The 25,142-nt window shown below is 40.7% G+C and overlaps 1 protein-coding gene across 6 annotated transcripts in view; it reads right to left on the reverse strand.

The window, feature by feature from the left end:
• The window catches only part of GBE1 (1,4-alpha-glucan branching enzyme 1), a 272,537-nt gene that overhangs the window by 114,390 nt on the left and 133,005 nt on the right, over nucleotides 1-25,142 (reverse strand). For all 6 annotated transcript variants that reach the window (XM_043538391.1, XM_043538390.1, XM_037906053.2 and 3 more), the window contains one exon: nucleotides 23,672-23,881. In XM_043538391.1, coding sequence (XP_043394326.1) covers nucleotides 23,672-23,881 — 210 coding nt within the window. The remainder of the gene's footprint in view (nucleotides 1-23,671; nucleotides 23,882-25,142) is intronic.

A 25,142-nucleotide genomic window follows, 5' to 3' on the forward strand; every position in this document is an offset into this window, starting at 1 on the left:
GAAAATGGAGTGGTTGATATAGGACTTAAGAATTAACAGGGGGTAATGTAATTCATAGAAATCAACATGGATTTATAGAAAACAGATCCTATCAAACTCACTTGATATTCTTTTTAATGAGATTACACATATGGTAGGTAAAGTAATAGTGATGACATAATATACTCAGACTTCTGTAAGGCGTTTGATTTGGTACCACACAACATTTTAATTTAAAAACTAGAATGATAGAATGGATTAAAAACTTGCTAACTGATAGGTCTCAAATGGGGAATCATCATCAACTGAGTGTGATTCTAGAGGGGTCCTGCAGAGATCGGTTCTTGGCCTTATGTTATTTAACATTTTTATCAATGGCTTTAAGAAAAAATAAAATCATCATGGATCAAGTTTGCAGATGACACAAATTGGGGGAGTGGTAAATAATGAAGCACACATGTCACTGATTCAGAGCAATTTGGTTTACTTGCTAAACCGGGTGCAAGCAAACAATGTGCCAAATGTGTACCTCTAGGAACAGAGAGCACAGGCCATTCTTACAGGATGGGAGACTATCCTGGGAAATGTTGACTCTGAAAAAAAGATTTGGGGGTCTTGGTAGATACTCAGCTGGGATCCTGGGATGCATAAACAGGACAAACTCGAATAGGTGTAGAGGGATTATTTTGCCTCTATTTGGCACTGGTGCAACTGCTACTGGAATACAGTCTCCAATTGTTGTGTCCACAGTTCAAGAAGGAATTTGACAAAGAGGGTTCAGAGAAGAGCCATGAAAATGATTAAAGGATTAGAAAACCTGTTTTATAGCATTAGACTCAAAAGTTCAATCTATTTAGTTTAGCAAAGAGAAAATTAAGGGGTGACTTGATTAGTCTATAAGTACCTATGTGGGAAACAAATATTTAACAATGGGCTCTTTAGAGCAGAGAAAGGTACAACATGATCCAATGGATGGAAGTGGAAGCTAGACAAATTTGGACAGGAAATATGGTGGAAATTATTAATAATAATAAACAACTGCTGGAGCAATTTACCAAGGGTCGTGGTGGATCCTTATCACTCACCGTTTTTCAATCACAGCTGGGTTTTTCTCTAAAAACTATGTTCTACAAATTATTTTAGGGAAGTTCTATGGCCCGTGTTATGTAGGAGGTCAGACTCAATGATCACAATGGTCTCTTCTAGCCTTGGATTCTATTAATTGCCATATCCATTCACTCCCAGTCGAATTTGCAGCTTTCACAGTGTAAATTATGTTCATATAATCCCAGAAGAACATAAATACTAATTGTGCTGCCATCTTCCATACACTATATATTCAGTCCAGCCTCCTTGGAGGAGAATGGCCTGAACAAGTCAAATACCTCATCTATTACATGTTATAAATGCCAGTCTTCCACACAAGTTAATAGTGGTCAATTGAAGAATGGTTAGTTTCCACAGCCAACAGTTTTCATACTAAACTAGCCTAGGATGCCCAGCAATACTAACACATTTTAGACAAGTTCTTGGAAAGCTCTCTCTATGTGTCTGTTTTGTCATAGCACAAAATAGGATAAATCATAGCTTTGTCACACAGAAGTGTGAATTCTAAGGGAAAATACAATATTTTCAAATCTATTAAATTTGTTTTGAAGGTTTTAAAGTTCAGCACGAACCAGATGTTAGGAGCACTCTAAAGATTCAGTCTTTATTAACGAGGGATAAACTTTAAGGGTAGGAAGTTCAACAATATGGACATTTATTGAAAAATAAGAGCAGTAAGACCTTGTAAAAACTGTAGAATAAGGTGGTTAAAAAGTTGTTAATGAAGAACTATTTTCTGTTCTATTCCATTATCTGAAACTTATTATGGAGGAGTGCTGGTGATTCCATAGTTAAGGTTGAGTGTAATTTGCTGTTTAATAAACAATTTTTCAAAGAGCTCTAAAATCCACAAGCACATTCAGGTCATCTTGACAATTGCTGTACTACATCTGGTCTTAAGGTAAGGTTAGTGAGGCAAACTTTGAACCATTATGGTCCTGGGAGCCCAGAGAATGAGGGGTAGGTCAGACTGGGGACCCATTATTTTATTTTTCCCCTTCTTATAACTTTGAGCATGCTTGTGGCTTAAACTCTGGCACGGACTTTCATCAAATGGAAGTTACTGGATTAATTTTACCTCAGCTAATGTCCAGTACCCAATTCCAAGTCAGGATAGCAATATTTTCAAAGTTAGAAGAGGAGCTTTCTGGCTATATGAATTGTTATGCACATAGGATGCACACCAGAAAAAGTGATTTGTGCATGGCATCACCAGACTGATATAACAGCCTTGTAAAGGTTATCAGCTCATTTCACACTCACTTGGAGGCTTAGGGGATCAGGCCATAGTCCTTAAACCAAAGAACCACCCACAGAGCAAGAGTTCTCAAGGAAGGTCTTGAACATCTGCTATTTTCAGCTTGCCTTCCATTTTGATGCTTTTGGAAGTTTTTCAACAAATGTAGACAATACTACGGGGTAGCCTTTGGCAAATCATTTTTAAGGTAAAGCACAACTTTTTGTTTAGAAGATGATTTATCAAAATGCTCTAAAAATCCACGTACATACTCGGTTGTTTTGAAAACTGCTGCGCCACATCAGAGCAGGGAAGGGTATGTCTACACTGGAAACTTCAAAGCGCTGCTGCAGGAATGCTCCCGCGGCAGTGCTTTGAAGTGCGAGTGTGGTCGTGCGCGAGTGCTGAGAGAGTTCTCCCAGCGCTCCTGGTAATCCACCACCACGAGGGCGATTAGCTCCGACCACTCGGAGCACGGCTCCCAGCACTCAGAGCCTGTCTACACTAGCGCTTCAAAGCGCTCAGACTTGCTGCGCTCAGGGGGGTGATTTTTCTCCCCCCAGCCAGCAAGTTAGAGCGTAGACAAGTCCTTAGTGATGCAAGTTTGGAATCAGTTAGACACAGGGTTCCCCAAAAAATATAGTCCCCAAAGAAACTGAGCTGTTTTTCAAATCTTACAACTTTTTCCACAGAGATTTATGAAATGTAGCTCTGACACTCTTAAAAACAAAACAAAGAAACAGACCAACCAACCAACCAACAAACAAAAGCAATGGCCTGCCCCTGAACTCAGCTATTCAAATAGTACCAAGAAACAGTTTAGAAATGTAAAATTTTGACGTTATTACACTACAAAATTTTTAGCGCTTCTCCTTGCACATAGCTCACACTCTGGAAGTTCTTCACAGACTCTTTGCAAAAGACACTAAGGAGAAAATATATTGGCCTTGAACCCAAAAATTATGAATCTGATCTTTTGGAGATTTGTGTGCTGGGCTCATTAGCACTCTTAACCTGCCTTACGGGGTTCATTTTAGAAACAAGTCTGTTGTCTGCAGTTTTGAGAAAGTGTAAATTAATGCTACGTACACATCTGGCCTGAGTCCGGCAGTCAGTACTGCATCCAGGATATGAAAAACAGGCCACTTCCCACTTCTGAGAACCTCCTACACTATTCCTACATGGAAGCCCATTGTAACCTGCTCACAACTGTTCTGTAATCATGCCTACCCCACTATAAGTTTTAAGGAAAAAGAAAAAAATCATTGCAAAAAACACTGTTAAATACAGAGAGTTAAAGGTACCTGCAATACCACATATCATTCCAGACCACAGAGGGTGACTAAAACCTAAACTTTTGAAAAATCAGGAAATAGAGTTAAGATAAGTTAACTTTCTCTTTCCACACAATTTTAACTCTTCCCCATTTGAAAGATACCTCATTGAGTCTCTCAGAGATTTAAGACCACCGTTCTTGAACTTGTGGAGGGTAGCAAGGAAAGTAAAACAAAAAAACTAATGAAAAACAGGGTCAGGAGAGGTGGTCAGAGGTTCCCCACTCTGGGGCTTCGAGTGCAGAAGATGGGGGCTTGCAAAGACTCTAAAAATTAATACTTGCCACTCCAGGCTTGTATTAAACTTCCAATACAGCTTGGAATTGGTAGATGCTGCTACCACCCAAGTGCAAAACCCCTCTGAGAACCCAAGACGGCACGCTTGGGAATTCCTTCCTGTTGGGTACCCTCAAGCCCTTTCACCCCCAGTCCCCTCCAGGGAAGAGCTGAGAAAGAAAAAAAAACAAAGGAAATCAGCTGTTGCCACTAGCTAATTAAACAACACGTGCACAAACCTCTTAGGACACAAAAATCCAATTCTGTTCTTAAAAAAAGGTAAATTGTATTAAAAAACAAAAGGAAGAAAATATATCTGGGAACGTAGACTATTGCTAGATTTAAAAAGAGCAACTACAAAGATTAAGCATCAGGGATAGTTTCTTGAGGTCCAGCTTAAAGGCAACAAGCAAAACAAAAGCACCTGGTGTTAGCACAGAGGAGTCCACAAACCATAAAGAAATAAAAGGGATAAACCTAATCACGTCTTCCTAGACAGTTCCTGATCTACTTACATATCTGTGGTTTTAAATGAGTAGCATCTAGGTATGATCCTGATTATTTTCATACCTGGCCCCAAACTTCTTACAGCATAGTTCTGCCCTGTCCCCTTGCTCCAGGAAAACCACAGACAGACAAAAGGGGAGTCTTGTTTCAATTTTTAAAAAGTTCTAGCCTTCCAATTGGCTCTTTTGGCCAGGTGCCCACTCACTTCCTTTTACCTATGCATCGCAATGACTTTTAACCCTTCACAGGTAAAGCACGTAGAGAACAGCTACTAAGAGGGATTTTATAGCTAAATGGCTGGCTGGGTCCATAAAAGGGAGCTTCCCCACCCCTTCATTTATCACAGTATTAAAACAAAAAAACAAAACAAAAAACTTTTTAGCTGTGAAATATACACATAGTGATGTATACATGACAATTAACTAATACGTTGCAAGACAAGGTCACTGCCCCGAGCAGCTAACACGGACAGTTACAAAATAAATCATCAGCGTTCAGGCCTGAGAGTAAAAGCAGAGTGGATGAGATTTGTTTTTCCCTTAAAACATATGATGCTGTGAAAAAAAATGATAAAGATGATTCACTAATCAAGTAGGCACTATTAAGATGGGATAAAGATATAAATTGGTGTACCCTGGAAAAGAGAGGGCCCGTGAAATGTAGGTATTATTACATTCTAAACTGTAACACTGCATATAGTGCCTCACATACCTCCATTTCCATGCTAATACCTTATAGGTGATGTAAGAAATAAATTAAATACCATACAACAAAAAGACACCAGAAGCTTTTAATGTAGAGAAGAACAAATATGTGAAGTAACTATCTGTCAAGATGGCTGCGGCAACAGCTCAAGTGTTACTCGAGAGAGATTACATCCTGGGGAAATGTGAACAAAAAAGGTGTGTGTGTGTGTGGGGGGGGAAATGCCTAGAGGCCAAATAGCTTTACTTGTTCCAATCAAATTCTAATATTCTAAATGCTATTCTATCAAAGTGCTCTCGCTTATGCAAACAGTAAAAAGAAAATGCACATGTTGAAGCCTATTATCTGTGGTTAACAAAGTTTGGAAAACATACATATTTTAATGAAAGCAATCTACTTTTTAAAAGCAGGCTTTTCTAATGTTGATAAAAAGTGTGAGAACCTCAGTTATGACTGGGACACCATTAGCACTTGAAAACAGTACTTTCATTTTACAAGAGCACTTTACACATTTTAATATAACGGTTTAACCATTATATTGCAAATATTAATTTTATATTGAAAATATTTTCCATGTACAAACTATATATTTTAAGAAAAGATTCTCCAAAGACAAATGCAAACATTTATTCACAGATTCAGTTCTGCTTTAGTCACCTTTGCATTTCTCAATTTTATTTTTAAATTGGTTTGCAATATGAAGTTCCATTTAGTCTAGAACATTATTTAGGATTTTGAAACTGAATTAGTTAACTATGCTTAAATTCTTCCGATGGACTCCATAACTGATCTGAGATCTCAAACAGTTAACAGACTTAAATTCACTTTTAAATGAAGCCTGAATAAAGTTGAGATATTTTGGGGGGTCTTGTGGCTCATGTTTGCTTGCCTGGGGTCAGCCAGTTTGTGACAGGTGAGAGAGTACTGGCTGTGTTTTAAATCACTGAATCAGTGTTGTCTGTGTTGCGAACAATACTGCTTCTATAAAATGTTGCATTTAAACTTCACAGAGATGACCTTGGGAGCCCAGCCTCCCTCTTTGTTATTGGTGGCTGAACATGCTGTGCAGAATTAGAAAGCAGCCAAGAAGAACTAACGAGGACTTTCTGTGTGATGTTATGATGCACTCCACCACCAAGACACAGGAATTGAAGGAGTGTTGGACAGCGAGAAGGGGGACCGAAAGAGAATGCAGCACGCCACAATGAAGTCACTGAGCAGCTCTTAAAGGGTATGGAGCGCCAAGCAGACACGCTCCAGGCGATACTAGTTCTTCAAACCAAGCAGCTCCATGCCTGCCCTCCCCTGCAGCCGCTGTTGCAAAACTCTTTCCCATGCTCCCCCCCAGACACTGCCAACACACTCTTATCAACCTCCTGGCTCCAGTCTGTACCCACTGCATTCCACTCCTGCCCCGTCACAGTCCAGCCCTGCGGACACCCACTACCCACTGCACTCAACACCTGTCCCTCTGCAGTATGGCCCTGCTGAAGCACAGTACTCACTGCATTGTATTCTGAAGGAGAAGGTCGGATAGGATCCCTCGACATACACAAATCTTTATCCATCCCGGGACCCCTCCTCTTGGGACCTTCCCTTCCCCCATCCCCCTCATTGTTGATGGGTTGTTGGTGGTGGGTTTTTTTTGGTTTGACTCTTTCCTCCAGTTGCTGTTTTTTGATAAAAGAATCGCGTTGGTTTGAAAGCAATCTTTATTCTATTAACTGAAAGCAAAGAGCTCTGCAAAGCAACATACAATTATGTTAAACCCACTTATTGCATCGTCTTCACCAATCACCTCCTAGCATTACAAGTACGGCACTCCCGAACATAGTAACAAATATTAGTCGCTTTTGGCTTCAAATTGCTGTCTCAAAGCATCCCTGATCCTTATAGCCCCACACTGCACCCCTCTAATAGCCCTGGTCTCTAGATGTTCAAACTCAGCCTCCAGGCGCTGAGCCTCTGTGGTCCGGCCCTGACTGAAGCTTTTATCCTTCCTTTCACAAATATTATGAAGTGTACAGCATGCAGTTATAAGCACAAGAATATTGTCATCGGCCAGGTCCAGCTTCCCATAGAGGCAGCACCAGCGGGCTTTTAAATGGCCAAAAGCACACTCAATAGTCATTCTGCACTTGTTCAGCCTGTTGAACCCCTCCTTGCTGCTGTCAAGTTTCCCCGTGTATGGCTTCATAAGCCATGGCATTAAGGGCAGGCATGGTCTCCCAGGATCACAGTGGGCATTTCAACTTCTCCTACAGTGATCTTCTGGTCCGGGAAGGAAGTCCCTGCTTGCAGCTTCCTGAACAGGCCAGTGTTCTGAAAGATATGTGCGTCATGTACCTTTCCAGACCAGCCTGTGTTCATGTCTGTGAAACACCCACAGCGATCCACAAGCGCTTGGAGAACCATTGAAAAATACCCCTTGCGATTAATGTACTCGGTGGCTAGGTGGTCTGGTGCCAGAATTGGAATATGCATGACATCTATCACCCCTCCATAGTTAGGGAAACTCATCTGTGCAAAGCCATCGACAATGTCACACACCTTGCCCAGAGTCACGGTCTTTCGGAGCAGGATGTGATTAATGGCCCTGCAGACTTCTGTCAACAAGAGTCCAACGGTCAACTTTCCCACTCCCAAATGGGTAGCGACTGATTGGTAGCAGTCTGGAGTAGCCAGCTTCCACAGTGCAATCACCACACACTTCTCCAACGGCAGGGCAGCTGTCATTCTCGTGTTCTTGTGCTGCAGGGCTGGGGCGAGTTCATCACTGAGTCCCATGAATTTAGCTTTCCTCATCTGGAAGTTCTGCAGCCACTGCTCGTCATCCCAGACATGCAGGACGATGTGATCTCACCACTCAGTGCTTGTTTCCCAAGCTCAAAAGCAGCGTTTCACTGTGGTCAGCACCTCCGTGAATGCCACAAGCGATCTTGTATTGTAACTACTATGCGTGGTGAGATCAATGTCACACTCCTCTTGCCTTTGTAGTTTAAGGAATAACTTGGCCACTTGGGATGTGTTGGTCAGATCGAGCAGCATACCAGTCAACAGTGCGGGATCCATTCCTGCAGTCCGAAGCGGCAGGGCATGCAATACACAAACCGCTGAAAGATGGCACCAAATGCGGGTGGAAGCACAGGGATTGCTGGGATGTGAAGCAATGCATCATGGGGCACTAGGACAGGACCCAGGATGCCCCGCGACCCCCACCACCTTCCCACAACTCTTCACGACAGAAGAGAAAGAGGTGCTCTATGGTATAGCTGCCCAGAGTGCACTGCTCCGAATACCGCTGCAAGTACCGCAAGTGTGAACATGCTATTGTGCAGACAGCTGACACACAACACACAACAGCGGTTTCCCTTCAGCGCTCTCTGAGCAGCGCTGTAACTCTGCCAGTGTAGACATGCCCTTAGTGAATGAATTGTAACCACTTTTAGAACTGCATTTTGTTAGAGATTCAGTGTTTTATATACTTTACTATACTGTACTGTACTATACCTAGTGTGACATTCTGGTGTTCATCCAGGCAAGTAAGGTGTTCGGTCACCATCTGCCTTGTAACCCTGGGTGTCTTGCGGCTGTGCAGCTTTAGTCGAGGGCTCTGACCCCAACAGCCTGCCCACAAGCCTCGCCTTGATTTTGCCCAACCAGGTTACTCATTGCAGGCTGACCTTAGTATCCTTCCAGCCCCTAATTTGCCTCCAAATCATTCTACTGAAGGGAACAGTCCCTCTCTGTCAAGGCTGAATCCCCACTCTGTCACTCCGAGTGCAGAAGGTGGGGGGCCTGCAAGGATTCTAAAAATTAATACGTGCCAGTCCAGGCTTGTATTAGACTCCCAAGGTTAAAGCTTTTCTCTGACCTTGGCTTGGAAAATGCTGCCACCACCCAAATACAAAAAACTCCCTTTGAACCCAGGAGGGAAAACTTGGGAATTCCTCCCTGTGGGGTACCCTCAAGACCTTTCACCTCCCCCACCCCGGGGAAGAACTGAGAAAGAAACGAAAGGAAATTAGCTGTAGCTACCAGCTAATCAAAGAACATGCACAAACCTCTTAGGACACCAAAAATCCAATCCTGTTTTTAAAAAAGGTAAATTTTATTAAAAACAAAAAGGAAAAAAATACATCTGGAACTGAGGCTTTTTGTGAGATCTTAAAAGAAACAGTTACAAAAATTAAGCACCCAAAATAGCTTTCTTGGGGGTTCAGCTTAAAGGTTACAAGCAAACAAAAGCATCTGGGATTAGCACAGAGTAGATCCACAAGCCAAAATAAAAAAATAAACCTGATTGTGTCTAACTAAAAACATTTCCTATCCAAATAATTTCTTCTAGGTATGGAAGATGAATTTTCATACCTGGTTCAAGCCTTACACAGCATTGCTGATCCATCCCTGCAGCCCAGAGAACAACAGACAAAGGGAAAGTTTCTTTCCCAATTTTAAAAAGTTCTACCTTCCCATTGGCTCTTTTGGTCAGGGGTGCCCACTCCTTTTCTTTTACCTGTGGGCTTGTTAACCCTTTACAGGTAAAGCAAGCAGAGAACAGACACCAAGAGGGATTTTACAGCTAACTGTCTGGCTGGTGGGTGTCCATCAAAGGGAGCTACTCCCCCTGCCCCCGCCAATACCTGTATCACATTCTCACTGGACCTTCACAGAGAAAGTGTTAGGTTTTCTTCTTTTACAGAGACAGTAAAACACTTCAACCTGTTCACTTCCTTGAAGTACACACTTTACAGAACTTACACAACACTGATGATTTATAATGAAAGCACTATAAGTTTATTAACAAAAGACCATGGGTTAAGAGATCCTTAATAAAATAGGTAAACATATCTATCTTTATAAGCAAATAAAACTTAATCTAGCAAGATAATGTCTTTATTCAAGTTGGTTTCTCTCACCCATAATCTCCTGTCCAGCCTTTACTGCCAGGACCCATCACAGAGATCAAAGCACTTGGTTTCTTTGTCTCCTAAGGTGAAGGATAAAGATGGAATCTCTCAGTTTCTTATATCTCCAAAGGAAGGATGTCTTTATATGGTAAATCAGGGAGAGCCCTGAGGATTCAGTCTCCCATGTCTCTCGGGGGTGCTGGAGTCATATTAATTCAATCTCTTGTGTTCTTTATTAGGATAATGTCTGCCGATTTAGCTCAGTGGCTTTATTTACTGCCAATATTTGAGGTAAACCCATGTTTCCTTGTCTAGGACAAATCCTTTATTACCCTTACCTAGGTTAGGCTGTCTGGTCAAAAACATGTTTTAGTAACATCATACAGAGGGAATTCATAACTTTAGCTATAACGTTAATAACCAGCATGTTATTAGCTTTCACATGCTCTCTCATGAAGCATATTTTGTACAAATATTATTGCAGTAGCGTGTAGGATATCAATACAGGGGTGTGTAGGGTCACAACTAGAAAAAATAATTGAAGTGTTTCTGCTACTCAAACAAGAAAATTGCACTACAGTTAATCTAAGAAAAAGACCTTGCTTTGTTTATTACTCTAGTTAGTATAAATAGGAGAAAAAAATAAGTATCAGTACTGAAATCTTATGCGTTTCAAAGTAATGTTTAACAAATATGTAATGCACATATTGTAAAAGCACCACATTCTGAAGAGTTCAATGATTCTATTTGTTTATATTTGAATGTGAAATACACCTGCACCAAAGATACCCTCCCAAAATACAAGAAGAAATGTGTTAAATTTGGTAGTATTCTGAAGAATGTACTAAAATTAGGTACTATTGATGACACTGTTAGACTAAGCAGATGGTGTAACACTTGTCTTCAATACTGAAAAGTGTTAATAATCAATGCTCCATACATTATAGGCTACATGCATAAAGTATAACCTCTTTTCCTCACTTGAATATTGATAGAGTAACTGTTGAGAGCCTTGAATATCCCATATCTCTTGTGCGTTTCAAGATAACATGTAGTATGGAAACAGTGAATTAGAGACATGCAAAAGAAATTAAAGTATATGCAATGGACTAGTTCCATTTAATACACAGCATAGTCTTCAAGTTTAGCTATCTTGTCAAAAAGGCTTAATCAAATAATTAATATATTTATAGGTTAGAACAGTTTAATAAATTTTAAGTTTTTCTGCAATTCATTCATAATCATTCAACAATATAGAAAACAGACTATGCAATCAAATATTTAGATTGTACCCCACTGAACAAACTTTTCCCCCCTACCTTATATGCATGGAACCCATTCTCCAACCTATCCCCCCCGCAAAAACAATCCACTACAATACCTTGTCACTGATACTAGTCTAGAGGTTGAGGATAGCAATCAGTTTAAAGCTTGGTCTATACTGGAAAATTCATCCAATGTTAAACTAGTGCCACAAGCATATTTGGCTGCAAATGTAGAGAAGGATAACATGTGGTTCAGCACTGTTTCAGAGAATCTTAGGTAAACTGTAAATATAGACCAGGACAAACTATGCAGATTTGTTGGTCGCTCAAAACAATTAACAGGAAAGAACATTTTTAGCCTAAGCTTAAATCTGACATTAGCTTTCCCCAAAATAGAGAGTTAGGTGCAAATGCTACCATAGTACGAGCAAAAGCAGATATTATTTATTGCTGACTAATATCTTATACACAGAATGAAATAAAGCTGCATATGAGATAGAGGAGATCAATATTTTTCTTTTGTTTGCAGTTAAACACACCAAAAAGCCCAACCTAAACCAAACACTGGTCAAATTCACAAGTACACACAACTAACTTATTTCCTATGTTCAATAAAGCACTATTCTCTCTGATCAATGCTAACACAGGGCAATAGTAGTTAGTCCCTCCAGTTTTAAGTTCCCTCCAGTTTAAGGTAGGAGACTTCATTGTCCAGCCCAATCTTGCGAACTCTCACAACTCTAGCAACTCCACTCAGGAGCTCATCTGCAGGGCAGACAGCAAGACCACTGCTCTCTACAGAGCACGCTCTTCTTTGGGCACTCAGACCCTTTTTCCTGCCTTCCACAAAGAATTCCACTCCTAGAGCCCTCACTTCTAACCACTGTCCAGACGTATACATCACTTTGTTTCCTCTAACTATAGCAAACAACCTGAGATTAAGGAGCATGACACTTCATATACCCATCCCCATGGAAACTACCAGATAGAAAAATCAGGCCATTTATTTAGTTGCCTAAATCTGGATTAAAAACAAACAAACACACACACACACACAAAAACCCCTTTAGGCATCCATTTTTGAAAATCTTGGTACTGAAATATTTTACATTTAATTATTTAACAAAGAGATAGAACACAAATAGTATTGCAATACAAAGAAGTGCAGTGCTGTAGGTGTTCCTTACAAGTGGTAGAAAAAGACTCGCTGGTAGTTTGGAATGTGATCTCTGATATAGACTCATGCCAAATGTTTGGATCTCTGAGCAGTCATCTGTATGGCTCAAATGGTCACTGCCTTTTAGATAATTTTGGGACTTGCGGCATGGAAGCACTCATTTCTTAAGAGACAATCCCCTCTGCAGAATAATCCTAGGAGAAATTTGTCTTTAACATCCTGGCTAGTTTCCGTCAATAATAAAACTTAATTTCCCCTGCAATGCCTACATTTGCCTATATTACCAGACCCTGAGATTCTGCAACAATACAAAACAAATACTTGAAGTGAATTGTTCTCCGAGGGGTAATTATCTCATAATTCTACCTCCTGTTGTGGTTTAAAACTTAATGGATTCACACCTCAAAGGCATTCATTTCTCTCTTACCCTTTTACTTTCTTAGTAAAAAAGTTTAATATACTGTGCTGTGATGATCTTGTGCTAAAATGTTTTTTGAAAACTGACATCCTCATTGAAGAATTGCTATAGTGCTAATAAAGAAAGTACAAGACACTACACGGCAGGAGCGTGGAGAGCTGCATATTGAATGTTTTTGAAGAGTACTGTGGATGTTAGCTGGTCTAGGAGTGCTCAGGTACTGCAGCTCTGCAAGTTGTCTACGAGGCCAGTGCTCTGAGGTTTGATAAGGAAACGGAGTTGCTCAGGGAACATATTTTGCCATTGGATAAGAAGGAAATTGTTACCTCACTCTGCACATTGCAATAGCTTAGAGACTTATGGAGGGTTCAAATAAACCTTTTCTTCTCTGCCTGCTGAGAATTAATGATTCAATTGTGTATAATTGCTTGGGTGAAGAACAGTTAAAAATGACCTAGAATGACGGATAAGGGAAAAAACTACTCTTTGTATATGCACAAAGGAGTAAATTAGACAGTAGTATATGAACACCTTGGTGGAGAAGTCCCTTAGACCGAGACATTAAGCGAGAGGCTCTCTGACAAGTGTCAAATACAGAATTATTTACTCTCCAAAAGATGTACAACTTTTGAGTCGTTTCCTCAACTGATTGATTGAAAAGTCTCCTGCAAGTGCGATTTTCTGTAATAATCTGCTGTGGGTTTGTGGTCACATACATAAGATTATTATTAAATTGAAGAGATGCATTTTGTAGTCCCTAAGAACAGGAACAGTACTAATAAAGTACAAGACACAACATGACAGTAGCAAAGAAAGCTACATATTGAACGGCTTTCAAGAGTACCAGAGTACAATGTGTTGTGGGTGAAGGGAAACTGACACAGGAGCAGCAGGCTGGGTAAGTAGATGCCATTATTTGTACAAAGAAAAGGAGTACTTGTGGCACCTTAGAGACTAACCAATTTATTTGAGCATGAGCTTTCGTGAGCTACAGCTCACTTCATCGGATGCATAGCTCACGAAAGCTCAGGCTCAAATAAATTGGTTAGTCTCTAACGTGCCACAAGTACTCCTTTTCTTTTTGCGAATACAGACTAACACCGCTGTTACTCTGAAACCTGTCATTATTTGTACAGTATCAGCAGCATGTGTGGCTCTTAAAAAGACAAATGTAGGCAAAATCCCTGCCCTTAAGCTTATCAACTAAAGACACAGCAAATGAAGAAGAGGGGAATGAAGGAGGTATCAGAGGGAACAAAAAAAATTATATACAGTGAAATTAAGTATCTTGCTAGTTCCACAATTTTCCACCTTTTTAATAGTTCAATTCTACTTTTCAGAGCATCGCTGAGTGTTCTCCAAATGGAAAAATACCCAGGCAAAGTACTTCCATTTAATAGATGTAGAAACAGAGATTAATAATTTGCCCAAAGTCGTAACAAAATAATGGGACAGCTAGCAGTAAGGCAGAACTTGACTTCCAAACACTTGTGCTTTAACCAGTGATCAACATTCCCTCTCTGGGAGATTTCTGAGTGACCATTTGTACATGTAATCGCCCAGTTTATTAACAATGTTGCAATAATTAAGCATGCAAGTGTAGTATTGCACAATGATCTTTTCACATGGACCTAAGGATTTTTTTTTTTTTGAGCTGTTCACATTTTTTCTTTTTTCCATCCCAAGAACTATTGTTTTCTACAGAAAAAATCCTCTTACTCATCAAGGTACTTTTCAATTAAAATATTTTTTCAGCCCTTTAGTCTCACCATGCAACAGCGCTGGCCAGAACAGAATCCAGAGGAATTTTAAACAGAAAGCAGGCAATTAGTCTATTATTATTTCTACTGCAAGAGCACCTAAGAGTCTAGTTAATGCCTTTTATGACATGTCAATCACCTCTTTACTAAAATTTTATCATTAATCTTGATTTGACACTTCAGACAATCACACTGAACATCAGTAACCCAAATAGACCAAAACTAAATGTAATCAAAACAGACACATGCACATAACCCACAATATTCATAATTTCATCAGACAAGTACGCAAATACTGACAAACTAGACTCTTATAGATTTTAACTAACTTGAAATGTTGGGACTACAACAACTACAACATTCACAGTTTAAATAGTGCAGTGTTTTCTTAACCCAGACAGAAAAAAATCCCAAACAATAGGATGATCATGAGGTATCAACTGAACTGACCTCCACCATTTATATCAGTCGTGTTAGTGTCAATGTCTTGGTAAGACTATTTAAATTCTAAAATTTCCACAAATATTGTTCCCTTCTCTTCTATACAGAGTTGTCAGATAGCCACCCACAGAATTGTTCTTTGGCCAGTGGCCAACCCAATATCGTGACTGGCTACGGCAGAAATTGCTACTTTCTGAAGGAGGCATAGTCACTGCAATCTGGTTTAAAAGGAGCCATGGGTGTAGGTAGTGTCCCCCTTTCTGCCTTTCCTGCGAAGTTAAGGTCTTGTTACAAAGATGCCACTCACATATGACATGGATGGCTGTTTTCAGGTGTATTTCTGCTCAGTATCAAGTAAACTGCTGCACTTTACCCACTGGAACATCTGTTACTATATGCACTGTTTTGACACTTGTCATCAGTTTCATTTTGTTAAATGTAAGGAGGTTTTAGTACCTCCCCCCACACTACCACAATTGCAAATTTTCTTCTTTGCAATGGGTAAATATATAAAAAAAGTATCTGCTAACTATCCAAATGTCACAGCTCTGCATACACTTAGGAGTGGTAAGTGGGCAGAAAAGAAAACCACCTGCTGATTATGGCTATACCATTTTACAGCAGATGAGATTTTCTCCCCTTGGTTCAGAAGTCAATAGATGCGCAGCACAGCTGAAAATCATCTTTATGCCCCTTTTCCCATCTTTCCCCCAGAAGAGGCTCATTGCTTAATTATTCTCTGAAACATGACTTTTCTGTAATGCCACATATATTAAACAGAAATTGAGGTTTTCTACAGTAAGATAGCTGAGGCAATAAAAAAAAATAAAAATACCAATTACGAAAAAGTATTTATTTTAATTACTCTTTTCATTAATAATTACTATTCAGAATAGGCATGTCACCTTATAATTGCTTGTATAATCTGCTGCACTCATCACATGAAAATTCTTTGGAAGATACAAGCTTGCATTTAGAGCATCAGGTTGATCAGGAATAAATGTCTGCAGTGAACATTGGTTCTTTACGTGGTGGGGTGCATCAGCGAAGTCTTTGTCAAAAAAAGTGTCCCTACTTAAGATGCTACTGCATCTTTACTTAATTAAATTAATTTTTCAAAAGCAGCGACCATCATAATGTATTTTAAAATTTAGGAAAATTGGATGTAATTTTTCAATGCCACTTCTCAATGTATCAGTACATCACTTAATTATCACAAAATCATTGTTTTTGCAGCTATATTTGAGAGACTTCGCACACAGCTGTGTTTGCCAAGTTGGGAGTTAATAAAGGAAACTGGATACTTCAAAGGAAATTATATGTTCTCACAAGATCTCCTAAGTTAAAGAGCATCTGTGGCTTTAAAGCCTATGTTGTCATATCAATCTAAACTTAAACCACAAAACAAAATAAAGCTTCTAACAGCAAGATTGTGTATTAAAAATTAAAGCAATTCTTTCAGGGATATGTAGTTTGCATATATTATAATCCATATGTTCAGGGATGGAACTTTTTTGTGTATTATTTTAATGGTTAGGGCATTAGAAAAATTTAAAGCTGCAGTACATCATTCCTTCTTTTGGTAGGTCCAACAATACTCTTAGTCCACACTAGATGGCCTTTAGACCTAGCTGCTATTCCCGCTGCTAAGTCCACAAATACGTATCTGCAAATAAACTGCTCATTTTCATTATGTAAAACAAAACATAGAAAAGATGCGCACAAATACCATTCACTTCACTTTAGTCTTGTTTCAAAATTAGGATTTAGAGGTTCTAATGCATTTTAGGAAATCCTGACTACTGGAATCAAGGTGATAAAAAAGTAGCATACTGTAGCTTTTAAATCATACATACTCATTTGTACTCAACATAAATTAGGTAGTACATTAATGGGGAAAAGACACAGCATAGATGTTTACTTTAAGCCTTTAGTCTTTAAAGCAGCAACTTTTACTAATCCAAAGCTTCAGGTTCCCACACCAAATATATAACTTTCCAAAAATAATCAGAAAAAAAACCCAACACATTTGTATGATTTCATATTATACTTTTGAAACACAACATATAGTACCTTTGAGTAAAGCTGTAACGACTCTTGACTCTACATTGTTCCAAAAACCTATAAACTCAGCACACTTATTAATTCAATGATGGGTTGATAGTTATTCTGAACATCACCTTTAATCCAGTCAGCGATATAATGTTCAAGATATCCCCAAGGAATACACACCTGTGATAAACCTGACCTGCCACTGGATGTCATTGTTACCACACAAATGCCATTGAAAGACCCTTAACTGTATCTGTAAGTAAAGAGCACTGAAAAGTTGAGAAAAAGAGCATGCTTCAAAAGGTGGTTTTGAGAATTCAACGCTACAGAAGAGAATCGTCTTGGCATGCTGCCTTCTCTTCGATGTATTAGGCAGAGCGCCACAATCACTAGCACAGTATCAGAAGAGGTTTTCAAAATGGTACCAAGTTTTTAAAAACAACAACATTTTAGCACAAACATTAAAAAAATGTTCCTTTAAAATAAATGCACACTTTTCTAACCAGGTGTCTGCTGTTATGGACACCAGAAGTGTTCCCACATAATTCATCAGAATTTCACCACCAAAGTGTTTTGAAATTTAGAGCAGTTGAATATAGCCTTTTTACTGTATAAACCATTTAATTCATCTGAGCACCTGAGAAGTAAAAATTGTGTTCTGAATCTAGAAATGTGGATATTAATACTTACCAAAAAAATGGGATGCAGATTTAAAACAAATAAATTCATATCTGAGAAGCTTTGGGTATCTTTCCATAACAGCAGAGCTGCCATGCAAGGAAAGGACAAGTCCTGACTCTCCCCAGCCCAGCTACGAGTCCCCTAACTGGAGCGCTCAGAGCAGCCAGGGGAAGAACAGATTTCACAGGGAAGGGCTCATATGACCCAAAAGGTCATATGACAAGAGCCAAAGATTTAACTTTTAGGAAGAATGGTGAGGAGACAACTTTTGGGGGGCGGGGTGGTAGGGAAATCAAGCCACACTCTCAGGCCTTGATTAGACTAGGAAGAAAACTGTGAGCTAACACATTTTAATTAGGTATTTTAAACATGTTTGCACCTAAGATAGGTAATTTTTAAACACCTCTAAAATACTGATCAACTAACATATTAGAACAAGTATTAAAATCTGTCTATGTGGAGTGATGCCATGTTTTTTCACATCTGATTAGCTCACTTACGTTAGTAACCCCGAGGTTAAAAAAGAAAAAAATCATATTTTTATTAGTGAAGACAAGGCCACAGACAAGGCAATTTGTAGTTTTTTACACAGATTAGCAGATTTAGGTAAAAACAATGCTCTCCCATAGTCTTTACCGTGCCCTGCTAAACCATGGAAAAGCTACAAACTGCCTTGTCTTCACTAGTTAGATAACAGGATGAGTTAAACACAGATCTTCTCCACCCCCCCTAAAGGTGAAAGTAAGATGATATACCCTGGTACGGGTACCGGCAAGCAGCAGAGATGAGTTATATGGGCTTGTGGCTCCAGCAATATTGAGGGCCCAGAGGCCCGGCTCCACTAATGTTCGGGGCGGTCTCCCCCCTGGTCCCACCTGCTGTCCCCCGCACACCTACCCCAAGTGTCCCCTGGCCCCCCTTGTTGCCCCTGCGAGCCTCCCTGGGTCCTGGAGCAGAGCATCCCTGTCTTTCCCCTGCAGCTCCATGCTGCCTCCCTGCATCAATTGCCGCTGCAGGATCCTAGTACCCCCCATCCACTAGTGGCAGGGCAGGCTTTCATTTTTCAGCAGGACCCTCCACCAGTACAGCCGCCACTCCTGCCCCATGCTGGGAAAGGGGCAGCCCCATCCTCCACCCCCAGTGAGGCTACAGTGAGGGGCAGCAGCAGGGTACGAGGTGCACATGTGATGGCAGCTCCCCCCCCACCCCTGGGCACCCACCACAGGGAGGCGAGGGAAATTCCTGGACCCTCAGAGGTGCCCTGGGAGCATGTGCAGTGACAGTGCTGGGGTGAGTGTGCTGCCAGGGGGAGGGGAGCCCCCTACCCCAGAGCTTGCTGCTGCCAGTGGGGAGAGGGCTGGGGGGAGTCGTCCTCTTTGGCTCCAGTCCCGGGGCAGCCTGCCTACACCACAAACTCGTCCCCAGCCCTGCCCCACCCCAGAGCTCTCATCCCCCCACACCCCGACCCTCTGCCCTAGCCCTGAGCCTCTCCAACACCCCAAACTCCTCATCCCCAGCCACACCCCAAACCCATCCCCAGCCTCACCCCACAACTCTCACCCCTGCACCCCCTCCCATCCCCAAAGTCCCTCCCAGAACCTACACCTCCTCCCTCCGCAACCTCTCCCATCCCAAACTCCTTCCCTGAGCCTGTACCCTGCACCCCAGACCTCCTCCCCCACCCTAACTCCCTCCCAGGGCCTTGGGCAGGTTGGGGGTGGAATTTGGGGAGGTGGGAGGGGGGCAGAGTTGGGGGGGCAGGTTCTGGGCACCATCAAAATTTCTACAAACCTGCCACCCCTGCCGGCAAGAGCCAGTGCACCAAACCGGGGCGGATCGGCTTCCGCAGGCAGCAATTTAAATGGCCTGGGGCTCCCAGCTGTGGCTGGAGACCTGGGCCTTTAAACTGCTACCAGAGCCCTGCTGCTGGAGCCCTGGGGTAGCGGCAGCGGGGCTTGGGTGGTGATTTAAAGGGCCCAGGGCTCCTGCCACCGCTACCATCCCGGGTCCTTTAAATCGCCGCTGTAACCCCGCTGCTGCTACCCAAGGGCTCCGGGGATGATTTAAAGGGCCCGGGGCGGTAGAGGCAGCAGGAGCCCTGGGCCCTTTAAATCTAGCCCCTGCAGCCTGCCGGAGTCCTGGGATAGTGGCGGCAGGGCTCTGGTGTCTATTTAAAGGGTCCAGTGCTCCCACTGCCTCTACCACCCCAGGCCCTTTAAATAGCTGCCAGAGCCCCGCCGCCGCTACCCCAGGGCTCCAGCAACAGGCTCCAGGGACAATTTAAAGGGCTCTGGAGGGTAGCGGCAGCCAGAGCCCTGGGCCCTGCTGCTGGACCCGCGGGGCTCCGTCAGCTATTTAAAGGGCCCAGGGCTCCCAGCTGCTGCTACCACCACAGCCCTTGCCCCGGGACTTTAAATCCTGATTTAAAGGGCCTGGGGATTTAAAGGCCCTGCCTCCTCCGGTAGAGGCCCCGCCCCCTCCTCAGGACTCTGGAGTACCGGCAAGTCCTTTAAATTACTTTCACCCCTGCCACCCCCATTCTCCCCCCCTCCCCCACCGTCACAGGAGAACAGTCCTTCCTTTCATTCCCCCATGCTCTCTGTCCCCTTCAACTCTAAGCTTTCAAAAGTGAATTCCAAGATACATTGCACTTTTTCTGGAGATTCAAAACACAGATCACCTATGTAATTATTGATTTAATTAAAGTCACTCTCCATTTAAACCAAAATAAGTGATAGGACAATCAGACCAAGAGACTTCAAAATGACACCCAAGGTACAAGTCCCTTGGTTTTGCTTTATATGGAAGTGTCTACAGATCCTTGCCACTTTTTGTTATATTTAGCATTCACAGTCACCCTCCTACCCAACTGAATAATCTTGAAACCTTGCGAGACAAATTATATTTCTTTAGGTCCTGGCTTTCAAACTGAAATCCAGACGGATTAGTTTGATAAACCAACTGCTTCTTAATCTCTTTCAAGGCACAGAACTAGTTTCTCTGGATTCTGAAATAAAATTTTGCATTCGTTTTATTAGAGGTTTGAGTAGCTGTAGATTTAACAGTTATTCCCAGTAGAGAAGAGAGATTTTGGGGCAGGTGCTGTATAGTAGAAAAGTTTATATGAACAGAAGACTGAAGAGACTGTCTAGCAAGTAAAACTTCAGTATGTTATTCAACTGTTTTTCTTTTCTTTTCTTTCTTTTTAAATAGAAATGGAAGTCTGAAGCCCTGTAAGCAGTCAATGTCTACTCCCAACTGTTCTTGCACATGCCTGTTCTGGACATTAGATCCATTCATGTGCCAGTGTGAATGTTAACATGCCTTATAATCAATCAACACCTGAAACAGCTGAATAAGATAGGTCTTAGACAGACTCAAACTTTGATTCTAGTCCCACTCTGCTTTTGTTCAAGATATACTCCCATATAAGGAAACCTTCAACCTTTTCTGCATAATCTAAATGAAACCATGTCAAGTACTGAATGTTTTGACACTGACCCTTTGCTATAAATTCCCAGTATAATGGTTGAGGCAAAATATCTTTGCTACAAGTAGTAGGATTACATTAGGAAATTTTGGACCTAAAGCCAGGTCATCACATAGTGTTATGACCTATAGGAACAAACAAAATTTTGGAAAAAAAGAAGATCTACATTTACTAGAGATACTTTTTTGTTGAGGAAACAAATCACAGAACATTAAATTTTACCCATTAGCTAACAAACCAAGCCACAGGGGTCCTCCCCCGTGAGAGCACAGAGAATGTCTCAAAGTTTGCTTAACCTTTGAACCTCTAACTTGTATGAGGCAACACATGTTGAAAACCAAACTAAAAGTTAAGCAAGTTGTATGAAATACAAACATGAAATATAAGCATATTCTCTGTGTCATTACATGACTTCAGGAGGGCATTAAGTTTCCTTCTGGAAGGAGCTATTTAACTCATCCCTGGCCTCAAGTCTTAATTATTCAACTCCCCCTCCCCCCCCCCCCCAGTTCATTAGAGATGATTCGTCACAATCCATTTGTAGGTCTGCTGAACTCTGCTATGGAAACATTTACACCAGGAAACACGTAAAAAATAACCAAATTTGTAGAGCTAATGTCACCTCTAGTAATGTCTAAAGGTATTCAAAGTGAAATAAGCACCTGAAATGATCATGTCCTTTTTTCCCAGTGGAATTAAGAGATGATGAACTACTGTGCAAGAAGGAAGGAATGCGACACCTTCAAACTGGATTTAAATGTTAATCCGAAATAGAGGGGTAAACTTTAGTATTCCATACAAGTTCCACTATCTCGACCTTTCTTCTAGAAAGGCCAATTAGTTGCCTTGTTTTGGAGAAATGGATTTAGTGCATTTATTTAGATATAATATCTAACATACGTACATAATATGTAACCATGTACTGAAATTAAAATTTTGGGATGGGTCATAGCAAACTGTGACCCAAGTAATCTGAATATAGGTTTAGAGAGTAACTGCAAGTCTTGTAACACCAAGCAGTTATGATTAGCAGTAATGACAATACATCCCATTGTCATCATGAATTTTAAGTGTATTTGTTAATTAAGGTCTAATTACCAAGAAGCTTATTTTAATCAGAAGGTAAGATAGAAACAGTTCATCCTATGTAATGGCACAGTGCTTATGTTATGTATCACATTACACCAATCACTTACTCAATACCATGTGGAAATCCTCAGTCTTCAGGGCTCTCCATGAGATTGGCCTAAATTACCAACAGATTTCCTCTGAAACAGTGACCTCCCTAGACTGTTACAATCCTTAGAAACTATGACACTGTCAACCTCAAAGCATGAAACCTATGGAAGGAACAGGAGGAGTTCTGATGGCAGCTGGCCTAAGCCTATGGAACTCTTCTCTGAAAGTGGTGAGATTTGCGGTCATCACTTGTGCAACTAAGCTTTCCCACAGCCACATCACTGAAATAATCAGCTTAATATGGAAAAAAGATGACTACTATGTATCGATATCTAATCCTTGCTGCCTCAGAGGGAGGAAAAAACAAAAATATGTACCAAATGTAAATCTTTATGCTGTAGTAGTGATTTGTTAGGAACACAGCTGTTATGGTAAGAAGGATGATATAAATGCATAAACACACAAGATTAAATGTAGAGCATTACTTAGGTCTTCTCTATACAGGGAAAAGCCCTGAATAACTAGTGAGGAATAGCTATTGCTCAACAGCTATTCTGCACTAGCTCCCTGGGTGGAAACTCTTATTCCACACTAAGGGCAGGCCTTCACTACCCCCCGGATCAGCGGGTAGCGATAGATTGATTTATTGCGTCTTGTCTAGATGAGATAAATCAATCCGCAAACGCACTCCCTGTCGACTCCGGAACTCCAGCTTGCAGGAGGTGGAAGCGGAATTGACAGGGGAGTGGCAGCAGCCAACTCGCCAGTGTCCTCATGGCCAGGTAAGTCGACCTAAGATACGCCGACTTCAGCTACACGAAGTTGCGTATCTTAGGTCGACCCCCACACTAGCGTAGACCAGGGCTAAGAGTACCTTTGTGTAGTTTAGGTGAATCCACTGTCAAAGTTAGGAGTTAGTGTGAAATAACTATTGCACTCTGAGTTCACACCATAGCTGTTATGCACTAACTACCCTGTGAATTCCCCACCTAGACAAGCCCTTAGATTGCAGACAATACATTTTATGTACGCAAACTGTTGCATCGATTATATTTACAGTATAGAACTGTTCTAATATGGCAAACATTCAATTTTTAGTGTAACTGAGGAAAAATAATTACCACTAAAAACTGCTACATGGTTTTGTACATACTTTGAATAGTCAAAAAGTCTGCTGTCCCAAAGACTATGCGTTCCTCTAGGACCGGAATGGAAAAAGCAGGAATCTGTACCATCAAATTTGTTCAGACCATCCTCAGAGTTATTTGATGCATGGCTGTGTACAACATCCAATAGAACAGTAATTCCCAATGAGTGGGCAACGTCAATCAATTCCTTCAGATCATCTGGGGTTCCATAACGGCTGCAAGCATGAAAATACAATGCATTAGGCAGAAGTAACCTAAATTAAAAAAAAAAAAAAGGCTGAATACGGTTTATGCAGAAAACTATACATTCATAGAGTTAATAGATAAAAGCTTACGTAATTTACTAGGGAACTCCCATGTAGTGGGAATGATCGATCATCAGATAGTCACAATTCCCCCCTGTTGGAGAAGCAATTGTGCAATACAAACTGACAATAAAGACATTTAAACAAAACAGTACACTATATGCTGACTAAATTATAAATCATCATTTAGGCATGTTCAAAGTTTTAAAAAATAGGGTTGCCCCCAAATTTGAGCTTTTTCCTCCAATTACTTCAGGGAAAAAGAAAAACAAACTAGTCTTGGATATTTATGAAACACATTTCAACTTTTACAGACTTACTTTTAAGCAGTTTAACACACTTTACACCTGTACTTTTCATATTTAATGTAAACTATTTTCTTATTTAGTATACAAACTTCACAAATTTCTATACGATTAGAATTAAATAATCCATGACTTGGAAATTACTATGGATTCAAATGAGTATGAAATAATGAAAATAACACCCCCGCCCAAAATTTGCCACCTCTTTGCAAGTTGTTATCTGACATTTACTACTTGGTACCATTATTAGAGTTCACTTCATTCTTTTAAAATCATCAAAGGCTGTCTCAATATACAATGTGCAATTTGTTCAGCTAAAGAAAACCAATTAAAGCTTCCTAAGTTTTTCAGTTTGTCACTTTTCTTCTTGATGAAGCTTAAACGTAACATTCAAATTTACCTTCATCTTCTTGAACAATTTATCTTTAACCATCACTTATTTCTACACGCTGATGGGCCTCAAAGCCATCTAAATACAGTTTGCTATGAGTATGAAATAAATTTAATTCCTATAGGATGTGCAACTAGTCATTTCATTACATGACTACCCTTTTTGTAAAGCAAAATGATTAAGCAATACCTGTTATGAACAAGCACCTTAAAGATACTTTTATTTACCACAACAAAACATGCTGGACATCATTTGTGAGAATTCTCAATTTTGCACAACAGATTCTATGGATAAAAAACACACAGCTGAGATCCTAAAGTGCAGAAGCTGGGATCAAAATGCTTTGCCAATTAAAATTTCTCACGACCTTTCTATTGTACCGTACACTATATTAAACTTCTATATAGAACTGATAATTATAGACAGCTGGTTTGATTTATTAGAAGAAAAAAACTCAATACAAAGCAAGGTCTGG

The sequence above is a fragment of the Chelonia mydas genome, chromosome 1 (assembly GCF_015237465.2).
Source record: "Chelonia mydas isolate rCheMyd1 chromosome 1, rCheMyd1.pri.v2, whole genome shotgun sequence".
Classification (NCBI taxonomy): Eukaryota; Metazoa; Chordata; order Testudines; family Cheloniidae; genus Chelonia; species Chelonia mydas.